The 17,062-nt window shown below is 44.9% G+C and overlaps 1 protein-coding gene across 3 annotated transcripts in view; it reads right to left on the bottom strand.

Annotated features, from left to right (window-relative positions):
- Positions 1-1,528: 1,528 nt before the first annotated feature.
- Positions 1,529-17,062, bottom strand: part of SAE1 (SUMO1 activating enzyme subunit 1) — a 72,962-nt gene continuing 57,428 nt past the window's right edge. Inside the window, exons 7-9 of one of the 3 annotated variants that reach the window (XM_065899148.1) lie at positions 12,649-12,793; positions 5,253-5,322; positions 1,529-1,621 (exon numbers count right to left, since the gene is read on the bottom strand). In XM_065899148.1, the coding sequence (XP_065755220.1) occupies positions 1,529-1,621; positions 5,253-5,322; positions 12,649-12,793 (308 nt within the window). Of the gene's footprint in view, positions 1,622-5,252; positions 5,323-12,648; positions 12,794-17,062 lie in introns of those variants that run through there. The other 2 variants (XM_065899150.1, XM_065899149.1) reach the window with 2 other exon arrangements.

The raw sequence follows: 17,062 nt of genomic DNA on the forward strand, positions 1-17,062 counted from the left end.
CTTAATGTCACTTAACCGTTATGAGACCATCGCTCACTTTTTTTAAAATTAAATTTGTATTATTTATTTTTGGCTGCGTTGGGTCCTCGTTGCTGTGCGTGGGCTTTCTCCAGTCGCAGTGAGCGGGGGCTACTCTTTGCCGCGGTGCGTGGGCTTCTCTTCTTGCGGAGCACGGGCTCTAGAGTGCAGGGGCTTCACTAGTTGCAGCACGTGGGCTCAGTAGTTGTGGCGCACAGGCTTAGTTGCTCTGAAGCACGTGGAATCTTAGCGGACCAGGGCTCGAACCCCTATCCCCTGCATTGGCAGGCAGATTCTTAACTATCACTCACTTTTACTCCTTTTCCACTATTATTACAAGTGCTATCCCTGAGAACAGCCACTACTTAACTGAATTATTCAACAGACAATAAGAATCAGAAGCTTCTGCATGCTAGAATATGAGCACTCTAACTCTTGCTGCATTGCCCAGGAATGGTGACGGAGGGGAGGATCTTTGTGTCATGTTAAAGCATCCAGGGACATTTCTTCAGGTTTAGGCAATTGATAGGATCGCTCCCTGTCAGAGGAAGAAGTTTCTAATGTGGAAATAAACAAGCAAATCCTAAAGCAAATAACTTTATTTCAATCATTCCTTTTTAAAGAACCAAGGAAATATAGAAAATATAAAAAAAAAACATGAACAGCTGCAATTCGGGGGGTAAATGAAGGGCCGATACAGCCCTTAACACGCGACAGCCTCCAGAGCGAGGGTCGGCACAGCGTCGGAGTGGGGCTCCGTGGGAAGGGCAGGCTCCTTTGTCCCAGCTCACGGCCAAGGAGTCAGAATCCCCAGGGGGTGGGACCAGGGAATCTGCCTTTTTAAAACGAGCTTTCCCGCTAATATTCCATTTGCAAGGTCTCACCCTCATACCCAAGAGGACTTGGTGATATTTCCTCTCGTCCAAAATCCAGGCTGGAACTCAACTAATCCTCAACTAAAACTCAAGAATAGCACACCAGATGCCACCTGTTGTTTTTCAGAGTCTCAAACTTTGGAGGAAATACATTCCGCCTGCCATGTTTTATCCTCTCTAAGGGCACCTGTCTGCATTTGGAACTGTGGTTCCACTAGTGTTTCATCAGTCCTAGGCCTTACTCCCCACCTGAAGTCATGCTCCTCTCTGTGTGACATCAGGCGGGGACTAAGGCCAAGAAGATGGCAAGAGGCTCCTAAGCAACAAGGCGTGCTGGTTCCTGGCGGTGGGGACTGGTGACGCCGCGACGAGGAGTCAGAGGGGGCTGTCCGGTGCTGGCCGCGCAGGCCTGGGACGGGAACGGCGACAGCCAGGACCTACGCCCCTTGCTTAGCAGCCACTGGTGCTTAGAAGCAGCACATCTGTATGACCTCACTGCTCACAGGAAATGGTTTGTATTGGTTCAATGACTTCACTTTTCCCTCGCCTGGAGAGGGCCTTCACGGGGGAAGGGGACAGGGATCACATGTGGGCATGCCGCAGGGCAGCATCACCAGGGCTGCCAAGTCTTGGGTTCACTTGGGGCCAAGGCACTCCACAATCCCGTTCCCCTTCATGCCATCAAAGAAGAAGAAGTTGTTGTGAGGAGGGTCCCTTTGAGACAGGGCCTGGGGAGCAAAACAAGAAGAGGGTTCAGCTCAAGTGCTTTAAAAGGGATAAAATGGAGAAAAGAGAATAAACCCCCAAACTGAAATCTTCTAAAAGCAACGTGGGCAGTGGTTCGCAAGAGACGTTGATTTTGCTCCCCAGGGGCTATCTGGCTATGTTGGGAAACATTTCTGATTGTAATTGTCATGTCCCTTTGCTCTGTCCCTTACCAGCTGTGTGTCCTTGAGCAGATCATTTAGCCTCTCTGACCTTTACTTTCCCCATGTAAAATGAAAATAACAAATGTTTTATCCTAGGGATTAAAAAAGATGCTGTACCTCAAATATCTAAAACAATGCCTAACATGGAGAAGCACCGCTTGGCTAACGGCAGTAATAATTATTCATGACTATTCAACTGAGAAAGGCACTGATTCATTCCAACACGTCTGAGGCTGCAGCCTCCATCACCTAGGGGGACACTCACTGATGCAGAAGCGGTGCTTCCACGAGAAGGCAGTGCTGCCTGCCCTCCACAGGACAGGACAGGGCTGGGGTCCAGAGGGCCTGGGACATACCAGTCAGCCATGAAAATGATGATTATCTCGTGGGGTTAACAGAAGTTCACAGCACTGTTAGAGATGCAGTTAAGAGTCCCTGAAATTACATGCTGAATCATGTGTGTACCTGTGTGTACTGGGAAAGGTCCATAGGCGATAGTGGACATTTTCAACGCAAGAAGGGTTACTGTTTAAAGAGGAAGGCATCACCTACGCAGACTGCTAGGCAGGGTGTCAGTTTCCGGGAGCACCATGCTGTCATCCCTAAGGCAGGACCTCCTTTACAAGGTTGGGAGTGTGCTCTAAACATCCCAAACCTCTCCTCCTTGGACTGAGTGCCAATCCCAACCCACTTTCTCATCTGTAAAATGGAAACAATTATACCTATTCCAAGTGGTTATTCCGGAAATAACCATTCTTCTGAGGAAAATGTATTGAGCATCTACTCTGTGTCAGGTATTGTGCTAGATATTAAGGATTCTGAAGTCCCTCCCTGCCTGGGGCTTGGATCAGAGGTTTGCTTCTCTGGGCTGGCATATGAAATGGCAAATAAATGGCCCCTGCCTGCTAGGGCCCCTGGTGAGTAGGAAATGCGATCAAGCTTGTAACGTGTCGGGCATGTAGTAAATTCTCAATAACTGGGAGCTGCTATGACTAACGGGGGCCAGAGGTCCTTTCCCAATAGCTGAGGCCCCAAGCACTCAGCCAGGGGGAAGGGCCCAAGAGCCCACAGGTGGATCTTAGGCCCGAGAACCCGAGTTCCAGGAGATGCTACAAGGCGTTTTCACGTGGAGCCTGATAAGGCTGCTGCTGTCACTCTCACCTCTAGTACTCTAGGTGGGGAGACCGACCGCGGACAGTGGGGAGAGAAAAGGAGGATGATTAAACCCAAGGAAGCGGGACATGACAGAGGACATGGATCATGGATAGAACATGTGGTGTCTGGAATGATGCAAGGAAGGAGGGAAACAAAGATGATTCCAAGGAAACAGACTTATACATTTGCCCCCCCATCTTCCAATGTTTACTTTTTACGGGTGGTCAGATGGTCCCACCAGGGAAAAGGGGGAGGTCCACGGCCCTCAGATTGCAGGCCTTTACCGCCAGCTGGCCAAAGCTGAAAGGGTGTTAAGTAAGGGGGAGTGGTGGGGACAAGACAGCAGGGCATGGGGTGAACATGGGGCAAAAGGTAAAGTGCTTCCCAAGCAAGATGGGGGTAGGAGGAGATTCCAAACACACCCAGCAACCAAGAATGCAGAGTACTCTGGCTATCTGGGATAAACAGAAACAAGATGCTGGGCAACAGCTGTCCCCTGCAGGCAGGAAGGAGGGGGCTGCACTAGAGGTTAGGACTGGGATGCAGAGAAGCCCCTGCACACAATGGGGTCAGGGCCACCTGCCTGACCCACAATCTCCATCCCACATGAAAAACTCAGGGAGCAGCTTCTCAATGGGAGGTATGGAGGTGAGGCTAAGGGTGCAAGGATGGTGGCCTCGGGTCCACACAGAGCCCTGCCGGACGGGAGGGCCTTTAGGAAGGGCACCTGAGGCCTGATGGCAGAGCACAGGCTCAGAAACCACATGGCAGGAGCTCGAGTCCTGGCTTCGCCGCTTCTCTGCACCTCAGTGCCTTCTTCATACAGGAGGGATCACCAGCTCCTACCTCTTGGGTTGTTGTAAGGATCAAATGAGTCTACCCACGTAGGGAACATGGTCTCTGTGCAGTAGGTACGTATGAGCTTTCAATAAATATCTACTATTGTTGTCGTCACTGTAGGCTACAAAAAATATATTATGTTCCCATTCCCCCCCTTATTTTTCACTGTACTCTTTCCTGCCAAGACTCTATAGGCAGCCTCAGAATCCTTCTCAACACAGTCCTCTGGGCAGCCAACTTCTCAGACTGGGGACACAGCTGAACTTTTTTATCAGTCTGGGTTAAGCAGAAGGCATGAGCGAGAAAGCAGGCACAGCATCCCATGCTTCTCCTCTTCTCCACTGTACCTCCTCGGTGCTCACCCCTACTGCCTATGACTTAGAAAGTTAGATTTAGGGAAACAACTGATCCACAGAGAAGGATCAGGAAAGAAGAGAGAAAAAAAAGGCCTTGAGAGGATGGTGGGACCATCAAATTGAGTCAAATGTTTCCAGAGCAGGACAAAGTAGTGAGAGCTGGTCTCCAAATCGTCCTCCTAAGCTCAAACCTGACATGTAAATGGACGTGGAGAATTATTTGACCAGGCACGACTCTGCCCCATGAAAGAAAAGGACACCCCATCACTGCAAGTCCACTAAAGCAGTTAAGAACCTGCAAAAGGCAAATTCAATATCTTTGGGCAAAGATCAAAAGTCCCCAAAGAAAGTAAAATACATTTGGGGGTATGCTATAGTTCTGGCAACTCAAACGTTCCAGAAGAGACTCAAAAGGCTGTGCTAGTTACTTGGTTACCCCATGACCCTACATGAAATGCTTCCCTTCTGAGAGGGACAACGACACCTGCCTAATGTGGGCACAGGTCACCCTGGATAGAGCCTTGGGGGCTCCTGGCACACTGCACAGGCTCCACTGGTACTGATCTCCCCCTGCTCTATACACGCCTATGGTGTGTGCAGTAACAAGAGGGTGCTTTGACACCATGGCCATGTGTGGAGGGAAACCGTGAGGCAGAGGTGGAGAAGCACGGGTCATGGAATCCCTTCTCTGGGCCTCGGTGTCACCCCTTAAATGGGGGTCAGGACAGTGCCCATTTCATAGAGCTGCAAAGGCAGAATACCTGACAAATATCATAAGTGCCAGATGACTGGCTGGTATAGTCAGGGGACGGTGGGCAGCACCTCACGGGCTCTTTGTCCAGCTCTGAGTAGGCAGGCACTCAAAGATCATTTGCCGCAGGCCCACCTAGATGGGCTGGAGAGAAGAGGATGGGGTGGAAAAAGGAAGGAAGGAAGAGAATGTGGAGGGCAGGAGACAGGGTGAGTGGAGTCAGAGAAACCAGGCAGCTCTCTAAGACAGTCCTGGGTTCTCTCTGTTGGCACATCCAAGGTCATGGTGCGGAGGGTCAGCGATTTTCTATGCCACAGTGACTTTTTACCTTCACAATTTCCTGGGCCAGGATCCCTCCAACCACTGCACACACTGGGGCCATCTCAGAGAAGCAGTACCTAAAAGAGAAGACAAATGAAATGGCGCACTGAGGAACAGGGAGGCTGGTAAGGACATCTGGAAAAGGTCAGTAGTAGGTTCACCTGAATGAAAACATCTCCTACCGGGAGGAGTCAATTCAGACAGCAATGCGAATGCTGGCAACTAGGTGTGAAAATTAAATCTGATCCAGGTTAGTAGGTGGCTGGGAATGACCTCTGAACCTTGGCAGGCAAGAATTGTTTCACAACTTTTTTTTTTTTTTTTTTTTTTAAGTTAAAGGAAAGGCTATATCTGTGCGTCCTAAAAATAAAGTCCTACAAATATCAGATGTTTCAGTGCCCTGGTCACATTCTCGCAATTCTCTCCTGACCCACATGGGCAGTGGGTTCTATATGCTCTTCCCAGACAGATGTCAGGAGCAGGCCTGTGTTAACATGCAGAAGGCACAGGAAAGTTGGGGCCCGAGATTAAAGCACGGGAGCAGAAAAGAGCCTTCACTACCCACATAGCTACCCACCCTTCTGGGCCAGGATGGGTATCCAGAGGAGAAATTTTAGCTAATATTGTCACCTGCCCCAATTACCCATCCTGGACAGCCAAACGCCTTCTCCCCCCACCTCCCCAGAGGAAGCATGCCTCGCCAGTTCCCATCCCTGAACACAAAGGGGTTTTTTAAATGAGCAAATTGAGGTGCAGGCAAGTTAAGAGGAAAGCTTCCCTACGGAACCCTACCACGAGGAGACCACCTCCCGTCTTCTTGGTTTGGTACACACCCTTCTAGGCATTTTTAAAAGGGCACATATCTAAACATACATAATTTAAAACCCAAGTCATAGCCGCTGTTACTCATTGTGCCCTGTAACCTACACATATCTAAACATACATAATTTAAAACCCAAGTCATAGCCGCTGTTACTCATTGTGCCCTGTAACCTACTGATGGATATTTAAGCAGTTCAACATTGTGACCATACATCTTGGCAGTGGTGTCCAAACAATTCCTTATGGCAAATTCCAAAATACAGAATTGTTGAGTCCTGACACATTGTGCCAAAATGCCCTCCAGAAAGGCTATACCCATTCAGCTCACATCAACTGTGCTTGGGGATGCCCATCTCCTCACCCCCTGGCCGGGCCCAGCACTCCCATCTGTCCATCCACAGAGGCAGCTCTTCCTCCCGTGTAACAAGGTCCACTGCAGAACTATAAAATACACAGAGAACTATGCCAAAGCGAAACTAGTCACCATAATTCTACTACTCAAAGACAGTCAAATGTGGGAATATCTTTCCTTTAAAAAAAAACTCACAGGGCTTCCCTGGTGGCGCAGTGGTTGAGAGTCTGCCTGCTGATGCAGGGGACACGGGTTCATGCCCCGGTCCGGGAAGATCCCACATGCCGCGGAGCGGCTGGGCCTGTGGGCCGTGGCCGCTGGGCCTGCGCGTCCGGAGCCTGTGCTCCGCAACGGGAGAGGCCACAGCAGTGAGAGGCCCATGTACCGAAAAAAGAAAAAAAAAAAAAAAATTCACCTACATTCTATGTGATCGTACTATACAAATTTAACACTCTGCTTTTTAAAAATCATCTTAACAAAATGCCAGCAAACCAAACCAGCAACATATAGACACATGATCACTTCAACAGACACAGAAAAAGCATGAGACACAATCCAGCACCTCTTCAAGATAAAAACACTCAACAAACTGGGAAGAGAAGGAAATTTCTTTAAACTGATAAAGGGCGTCTACGAAAAATCCACAGCTAACATCTTACTTAATGGCAAAAGACTGAAAGATCAGGAACAAAACAAGGATGTCTGCTATCACCACTTCTATTCAACATTGTGCTGGAGATTCTAGCCAGGGCATTTAAGGAAGGAAGGAAAAAGAAATAAGGGGCATCCAGACTGGAAAGAAGAAGTAATATATATATTCATAGATGACATGATCTGGTATACAGAAAATTCTAAGGAAACCACAGAAAAATTATTTGAACTATTAAATTCAGCAAGGCTGCAGAAGACAAGATTAACATACAAAAATCAATCTATTTCTATACATGAGCAATGAACATCCTTAAAATGAAATTAAGAATTTGATTTACAATAGCATCCAACAGAATAAAATATTTCAGAATAAATTTAACAATAAATGTGTAAAACTTATACTCTGAAGACTATAAAACATTGTTGAAAGAAATAAAAGACCTAAATAAATGGAAAGATATCCCCAGGCTTATGGATCAGAAGACTTAATATTGTTAAGATGGCAATACTCTCCAAATGTTACTGGGACAACTGGGTCTCTAAAGGCAAAAGAATTAATGTGGACCCCTACTTCACATCATGTACAAAGGTTAATTCAAAAATGGATCACACACACACACACAAAAATGGATCACAGACCTATATGCAAAAGCTAAAACTGTAAAACTCTTCAGACGGGAACATACATGTAAAAATGGGGGGAAAAAAGATAAATTATATTTCATAAAATTTAAACATTTCTACTTCAAAGGATACTATCAGGAAAGTGAACAGACAATCCACAGAATGGGAGAAAATTTTTACAAATCATGTATCTGACAAAAGGACTTGTATCCAGGGACCCCTTACAATTTAACAATAAAAAGATAACCCAATTTAAGAATGGGCAAATGATCTAAATAGACATTTCTCTAAAAACATACACAAATGGCCAGTAGGCACATGAAAAGATGCTCTACATCATTAGTCATTAGGGAAATGCAAATCAAAACCACAGTGAGATGCAACTTATTACCCACTAACACTGAAACAGACAGACAATAACACTTATCGGCAAGGATGTGGAGAAACTGGAATCTGGATAAAGTGCTGGTGGGATAGTAAAGTGGTGTGCCCACTGTGAAAGAGAGTTCAAATTGTTAAACAGTTACCATATGAGCCATCAATTCCACCCTTTGGTATACATATCCAAGAGAAATGAAAACTTATGTTCACATTAAAACACATGAATGTTTATAGTGGCTTTACTCATAATTGCCAAAAACTGGGGACAACCCAAATGTCCTTCATCTGGTGCATCAACTGTGGTACATCCATACAGTGGACTACTACTCACAATAAGAAGAAATGAGCTATCGATTCGTACAACGTGGATGAATCTCAAAGGTATTAGGCTAAGGGAAAGATGCCAGACTTGAAAAGACTACACATGCTGTATGATTCTATTGAAAAAGGCAGAACTACAGGGACAGAGAACAGGTCAGTGATTGCAGGTAGGGAAGGGACTGATTACTCCAAGGCAGCATGAGGGAATTTGGCAGAGAGAGAGAGAGAGAGAGAGAGAGAGAGAGAGAGAGAGAGAGTGTGTGTGTGTGTGTGTGTGTGTGTGAAAACTTTCCTGTATCTTGTTTGTAGTGGTAGTTACGCAACTCTGTGTCTTCATAAAATTTTATGGAACTTTAAAACAAATAACTCACAGAACTGCATAACAAAAAAGAATAAATTTGACTGTATGTAAATTAAAAAAATAAAACCAAAACACCATGAGGAAACAAGAACAAATTTCACTGTATAAGTCTAAATAATAAAAACTAAACAAGACAAAAACAAGCATCATCTCAAGACATAATCAGACAAGTTCAGAATATGGGATATTCTACAAATATAACTGGCCTGGACTCCTAAAAAAAAAAAAAAAAAGGCGGTAAACTGTTCTAGATCAGGAGTTGGAAAACTTTCTTTGTAAAGAACCAGACATTAACATTCTGCTTTAAAGCCAAATAATTTTTTGGCTTTATAGGCCATATGGTCTCTGTTTAAACTCTTTGTAAAAACTCTACAAAAGCTGTCACAAATAATACACAAATGAGGTGTGGAATAAAACTTTATTTACAAAAGCAGGTGGCAAGCCACAGTTTGCCAACTTCCGGATTAAAAGAAGCACAGAACCAAATGCAACAGGTGAACTCTGATGCATTCTTAAGCATCATGTCATCATTCTGCCCCCTCCCCAAAATGAAAAAACAAAATATTAACAACTGAATCTAACTGAGTGGTATATAGATGTTTACTACTGTTCACTATTCTTTCCGTTTTTCTGTATGCTTGACATTTTTCATATCATTTTTAATCTGTGTATTTGCATTTGCTCTGTAATATTAACTCTCTAATGCCTTTCCAATTTCTCTTTCTTATAAATATGATAATGAATATCTTCTGTACATAAGTATTTGCTCACATTATTTCTTTCGGGTATAGTCTCATTATCAAGGAGCAGAATTACTGGGCTAAAGAGGGAACACTTAAATGACTCTCGATACTTATTTCCAAACTGCCTCCTTAAAAGGTTAAGAAGGGACCTTTTCCCATCATGCTTACTAACAATGAGTATGTTTTTTTTAATCTACAAAGGATTTTTTTGATTTTACATATTCTCTGATAGAAAATATATAAGAAAATATGATAACAAATTCAGTGATTTTCTCTGGTTAATGGAATTATGAGTAATTTTCATTTTCCTCTTTTTAAATTGTTTTTTATAACTTTTATAAAATTTTTAAAGGTTACTTTCCATTCAGTTATTATAAAATATTAGCTATACATGGTGCAGCCAAAAAAAATAAATAAATACTGGCTATATTCCCCGTGTTGTACAATACATCCTGGAGCCTGTCTCATACCCAATAGTCTGTGCCTCCACTCCTCCTCATTTTCATCTTTGAATTTATTCCACACGATCTGATTTTTCCATAATATATATATATATTATCTCTGAAACTTAAAAACCAGTAAGTTCACAAAAGGACAAATATTGTATAATTCCACTTATACAAGATACGTAGAACAATCAAATTCATAGAGACAGAAAGTAGAATAGAGGTTACCAGGGGCTGGGACAGCACAATGGGAAGTTAGTGTTTGACAGGGACAGAGTTTCAGTCTGGGATGATGAAAAAGTACTGGAGATGGATAATAGTGACAGGCACACAACAATGTGAATGTACTTAATGCCACTGGCCTGTCCCTTTACGAATGGTTAAAATGGCATAATTTATGTTGTGTGTATTTCACCACAATAAAAAAAATTTTTTAAAACGGTAAAAGTTATATTACACGTACAAATTATGAATGTTCATCATAAGTGTTTATAATAGTGAAAAACTATAAATAACTCACATAGCCACCAATAAGGTAATGGCTAAATAAATAACCATACGGCAGACAATGAAACATCAGGCAGCACAAGTGAAGTTATGGATCTGTATTTGTGACACAAACAAGCCCATGATATGCTGGAAAAAGAAGGCTATCACATGAAAAGTACAATCTCATCTTGATATTTAAAAAGAGAAAAAACCTGAATAAATACACATACTGATGTCTGTGAGGCTAAACCCCCAAATTAAACCCCAAGTTAGCAGTGGCCACTTCTCACTGGGAGGACTATGGATGATCCTTTTCTTCCCTTTTATATTTGCTGGCAATGGGCATCTGTTACTTTCATAATCAGAAAAGCAATAAAGCTCTCTGAAAAGAGAATAAATAACATAACATGAAGGGACAGGACAAGCAGATCACAGACAGATGAGGGAAATGGAGACTTGGGCACAGCTTTCCCTACTCAAGTTAGCACACCCTGCTCGGAGCTGGCAGTGGGTAATTTGTGAGGGTAGCTCAGCTGCCAGACGGCGGCTCATTTCCTTGCCGCATCCCTATCCCATCTCCACCAGCCTCATCTCCACCAGCCACAGACGGACTTCGAGAGGCCGTCAACCACCTCTTACTTAAAAGGCAATAGAGAGGGAGCGCCTGAGCACACGAGGCGTAGTCACGGGAAAGTGGTTTCTGCAAAGGGGTAGGGGGGACACACTTTGGAGAGGAAACTAGTCGGCAGCTAGTCCGGCTGTTAGCAGTTAGGCTGTGGCTTTCTCCCTCTGGGAAGCGGGGCCTCTGCCACTGGCTGGCGATGCAGAGGCAGGCCGTTCGTCACTCTAAACACCCAAATCAGTCACTCGGCGGCACGCTCAGGCCCGGCACGCGGCACTGGGTGTGCTCGGTGGCCCTGCGGCCTGGCTACGTCTACTGAATCTGGAGCCCTGCAGAGCCTGCCCGCCTCCTGCCACGAAGGGCAGAGCAGGCACCACTTGCTCCTCCACTAAGAGAAGTGTGCCTGCTGTTAGCCCGAAACAGGGACCCCATCCCAGCCTGCAGTGTCATCAGCCCCAACCTCCCAGTGCTAATTTACAAAAGCACCTTGTAGACAGCTGCCTCTTTCTGGCTGAGGGCCCGGCAGGGGATTCAAAGCCCACTGCCGGTCTTAAATCGGCTGAGGTTTGCTAGTGTCTAAGTGAGGATCCCAGCCACGAGTGAAGAAGGAAAGGACGAGGGAACGAAGGGACTCCGATTCACTTTATTGCTGAAAAGGAACCAAGGTACTGTGCTGTTACCAGCGATTAGCAGTGTGGTGAGATCTTGGTTGGCTACTTACTAAAACCTTGGACAAGTGACTATCTTTCTGAGTCTCAGTTTCTTCATTTAACTGAGAAGAAAATAATAATACACACTTCGAGGATTATTGTAACAATTAAACATGGCCGTGTTGGTAAAGCACAGAAAGTCTTCAATACGTGGTGCTGTTGTTATTAGCTGTATAACCTCATAGTCACTGAACTTCTCTGAGCTCTAAATTAACTTTTCTTCTCCTATAAAATGGGCTGTTGTCAAGAGAGAGCATGTACAGAAAACAACTACCACAATGCCTGGTATTATAACAGCTGCTCAGTAAATTCTAGCCATCATTATTACTGTACAAGCTGGAGCACAGCAAAGCAGTTTAGGGAGTCCCCCAAATACACCGAAAGAGAGTGAGAGTAATGAGATGACCCCAGAACTCCTTGGAAGGGGTTCCTGACCCAGTCTCCCTTTGGACCGATCCAATCAAATCCTAAACCTGACTGTGTATAAGAGCAAAAGACTGGTCGCCTAAGGTGAAAGCATCCCAGCACCTAAGGGCGAGGACACTGGGACAGGGATGCCTTTGCTGCTGAGGGCATAAACTGATAGGTCGTCAGTGGAGGGCAATGGGGCAATATCTACCAAATGATAAACCCATTCTTCTGACCCCGCCACTCCATTTGTCGTGCAGTTATACCTGCACACATACAAGGTCACCTCGATTTTTCATATGCTGCTGTTATACCAACAGAAGGACAGAGGGCCACAGGAGGTGGCAGAATGTGGCAAAGGAGGCTCTCCTCAGGGCTTTCGGTCTTAATAAAGCATCTCCCCAAATTAAGGCAAATACTGAAAACAGACATTTATCAATCTAGGCTAAACTGTGATAAGTACTGAGACCAACCTGACAAAGTCTTCAGGAAGCAGGTCAGGATTAACACCCAGGGAGTCAAGCACATCGTTTCGAATCTGGAGCAATAACTCAGAATCTTCCCCGAAGGTATCAGAATTAGGATCTCTTCCTTTATCTGTGCGGAACTTCAGGAGCACTGGGAAAGGAAGAAGACAGGTTAAAAAGCAAGTCTTTTCACAACCTACAGACTGGGAGAAAATATTTGCAAATAATGTGACCAAAAATGGCTTAATTTCTAAAATATACAAACAGCTCATACAACTCAACAACGAAAAAACAAACAACCCAATCGAAAAATGGGCAGAAGACCTAAATAGACATTTCTCCAGAGAAGACATACAGATGGCCAACAGGCTCATGAAAATCGCTAATTACTGGGGAAATGCAAATCAAAACTACAATGAGGTACCACCTCACACAGGTCAGAATGGCCATCATAAAGAAAATCTACAGGGCCTCCCTGGTGGCGCAGTGGTTGAGAGTCTGCCTGCTGATGCAGGGGACACGGGTTCGTGCCCCGGTCCGGGAAGATCCCATATGCCGCAGAGCGGCTAGGCCCGTGTGCTACGGCCGCTGAGCCTGCGCGTCCGGAGCCTGTGCTCCGCAATGGGAGAGGCCACAACAGTGAGAGGCCCGTGTACCGAAAAAAAAAAAAAAAAAAAAAATCTACAAATAACAAATGCTGAAGAGAGTGTGGAGAAAAGGGAATCCTCCTACACTGTTGGTGGGAATGTAAACTGGTGCAGCCATTATGGAGAACAGTGTGAAGCTTCCTCAAAAAACTAAAAACAGGGCTTCCCTGGTGGCGCAGTGGTTGAGAGTCCGCCTGCCGATGCAGGGGACGCAGGTTCGTGCCCTGGTCTGGGAAGATCCCACATGCCCCGGAGCGGCTGGGCCCGTGAGCCATGGCCGCTGAGCCTGCGCGTCCGGAGCCTGTACTCCGCTACAGGAGAGGCCACAACAGTGAGAGGCCTGCGTACCGCAAAAAAAAAAAAACCTAAAAACAGAGTTGCCATATGATCCAGCAATCCCACTCCTAGGCATATATCCAGACAAAACTATAATTCAAAAAGATACACGCATCCCTATGTTCACAGCAGCACTATTCACGATAGCCAAGACACGGGAACAACCTAAATGTCCATGGACAGATGACTGGATAAAGAAGATGTGATATATATATATATATATATATATATATATATATATATATATATACACAATGGAATACTACTCAGCCATAAAAAGAATGAAATAGGTGGTGCAGTGGTTAAGAATCCGCCTGCTGATGTGGGGGACACAGGTTCGAGCCCTGGTCCAGGAAGATCCCACATGCTGCGGAGCAACTAAGCCTGTGTGCCACAACTACTGAGCCCACACGCCACAACTACTGAAGCCCGCGCACCTAGAGCCCGTGCTCCACAACAAGAGAAGCCACCACAATGAGAAGCCTGTGTTCTGCAACCAAGAGTAGCCCCCGCTCGCCGCAACTAGAGAAAGCCTGCACATAGCAACAAAGACCCAACGCAGCCATAAATAAATAAATAAATTTATTTATTTTTAAAAATGAAATAAAGCCATTTGCAGCAACATGGATGGACCTAGAGATTATCATACTGAGTTAAGTCAGAAAGAGAAAGACAAATACCATATGATATCACTTATATGTGGAATCTAAAATATGACACAAATGAACTTATCTATGAAATAGAAACAGACTCACAGACATAGGGAACAGACTTGTGGTTGCCAAGGTGTTTGGGGGAGGGAAGGATTGGGAGTTTGGGATTAATAGATGCCAACTCTTATATACAGGATGGATAAACAACAAGGTCCTACTGTATAGCACAAGAGAACTATATTCAATACCCTGTGATAAACCATAATGGAAAAGAATATGAAAAAGAATGTCTATATATGTATAAATGAATCACTTTGCTGTACAGCAGAAATTAAGACTTTTTTTTTTGCATCACATCTCTATTGGTGAATTCTCTTTTAAAGACTAGAACCATCTGCAAAAACAATATCAAGACAGCAACTAAACACAGACTAGTGGAAAGTATTAGAATTGAGGCTGACATAAATTAGCAATGATTATGGTATTATCATTTTATTTATTTAAAAAAATTTTTTAACATCTTTATTGGAGTATAATTGCTTTACATTGTTGTGTTAGTTTCTGCTGTGTAACAAAGTGAATCAGCTATATGTATACATGTACCCCCATGTCCCCTCCCTCTAACCCTCCCTATCCCACCCCTCTAGGTGGTCACAAAGCACCGAGCTGATCTCCCTGTGGGATACAGCCGCTTCCCACTAGCCATCTATTTTACATTTGGTAGTGTATATATGTCAATGCTACTCTCTCACTTGGTCCCAGCTTACCCTTCCCCCTTCCTGTGTCCTCAAGTACATTCTCTACGTCTGTGTCTTTATTCCTGCCCTGCTCCTAGGTTCATCAGAACCATTTCTTTTTTTTTTTAGTTTCCATATATATGTAACACAACATTTTAAATCAACTATACTTCATTCAATAAAATAAATTTTTTAAAAAGCAAGCCTTTTCATAATAAATAAATCTTTATAGATGTTGATAATTAAACACATTTTTTTCATTCTACAGGAAGTAGTACATTAATTAAAATGTGGGGGCTTCCCTGGTGGCTCAGTGGTTAAGAATCCACCTGCCAACACAGGGGACACGGGTTCAAGCCCTGGTCCGGGAAGATCCCACATGCCGCGGAGCAACTAAGCCCATGCGCCACAACTACTGAGCCTGCGCTCTAGAGCCTGCGAGACACAACTACTGAGCCCACGTGACACAACTACTGAAGGCCGTGTGCCTAGAGCCCCTGCTCCGCAACAAGAGAAGCCACCGCAATGAGAAGCCCAGGCACTGCAACGAAGAGTAGCCCCCGCTTGCCGCAACTAGAGAAAGCCCACTTGCAACAACAAAGACCCAATGCAGCCAAAAATAAATAAATAAATATATATATATATATATATATATATATATATATATATATAAATATAAATGTGGGCCAAGTGAAAGGTAATACTTTTCATTTATTCAACAAATATAGTCAGAAAGGTAATCAAATATTGCAAAAATGACTAAAATTACTGTGATGAGTGCCATGACAGTACAACAGAGGATGTGACATCCTCTATAGGGTGCTGTCAAGTAAAGGTTCCCTGAGGAAGCAACATGAGCGAAGTATGTGTGGGCCTGGGAAAAAGGGTAGGGGCAACTTCCAGCAGAGGGAAAAGGCCCTATTATGACCCAGAAGAGAGGTCAGGTGGAGGAGGCATGCATTCTAGGCATCAGTTCAAAGGATGAACTGCTTCAGCCAGAAAGGCCAGCCAAGTGCTCAGACTCATCAGACAGGCAGATCATTACAAACAAAACCTCCCTTACTTAGTACAACCATAATGGCAACCTCCAGAAACGGACAGTTTTGTTTTGGATGTGAACCAGAGGAAAGGTTCAGATGATGGCAGCAAATCAGCAGTACAGTATAACAAGACCCCAACAAGGCTTGAAATTGTAGCGCAAACGAAGAGACACAGGCAGGAGCAGAAGACCGATCAAAATACAAGCAGCTTCTACTGCCACAACACCTCGTCTGGATGTCCACTGCAGGCTGGCTGGGTGGCATTCTTGTTCCCCACATGCTCCCCAAGGCAGGCGGACAGTCAGCCTGGAGCCTCGTCTCTAGGGCAGTCCTCCTCCCACACCACACAGGCTGTTTCAGAGCAGAGGTAGAGATGGGTAGATCCCCGGGTGCCCTGGGATAGCCCCTCACACTCACAGTTCACAAACTGCTTCCATTTAAGTTTCATCAGCATTTGCTGACTGAAAAAGTGAACTTATGCAGCAAGTTACACTCCCTCTCAGTACAAGGGGCTCTTCCCTAAAAGATAAGGTGGCCTGAAAACTCAGGCAATTGTTGCGAGGCTCTTTAAAAACGCAAGTATTTGGAACTTGCCCCAGACTAAGGAATCACTGTCCTTCTCTTTGTTTTCTTAAGACTCACAAACAGTTTTGGTGATGAGCAGTGCGGTGAGAACCGCCCTCCAAGAAGCAGTAGGATTCATTCATTCACCAGTACGAGCGAGCATTCAGTGTGCGCGGCTGACCTACGTGCCAAAGGTCCGATGGTGAGCAAGGGAGTCTTGGTCTCTGCAGTCTGAAAGCGATGGCGGGGGAGGATGGGGAATTTAGGGGTCAAGACAGATGGCTCCACTGAAGCCTGAGAGAAGTTCATAAATGGGCTACACAGTGTTCTGAGAAGATCCCAAAACATGGAGGCCCAGGTAAAAGAAGACGCAACCTGCTTCTGGGCTATGCTTTTCTCAGTGCCGGCGTCCGAGGAAGATCGCTTGTCATGTCCCCAGCGTA

Source organism: Phocoena phocoena, chromosome 20 (assembly GCF_963924675.1).
Source record: "Phocoena phocoena chromosome 20, mPhoPho1.1, whole genome shotgun sequence".
NCBI classification, from domain to species: Eukaryota; Metazoa; Chordata; class Mammalia; order Artiodactyla; family Phocoenidae; genus Phocoena; species Phocoena phocoena.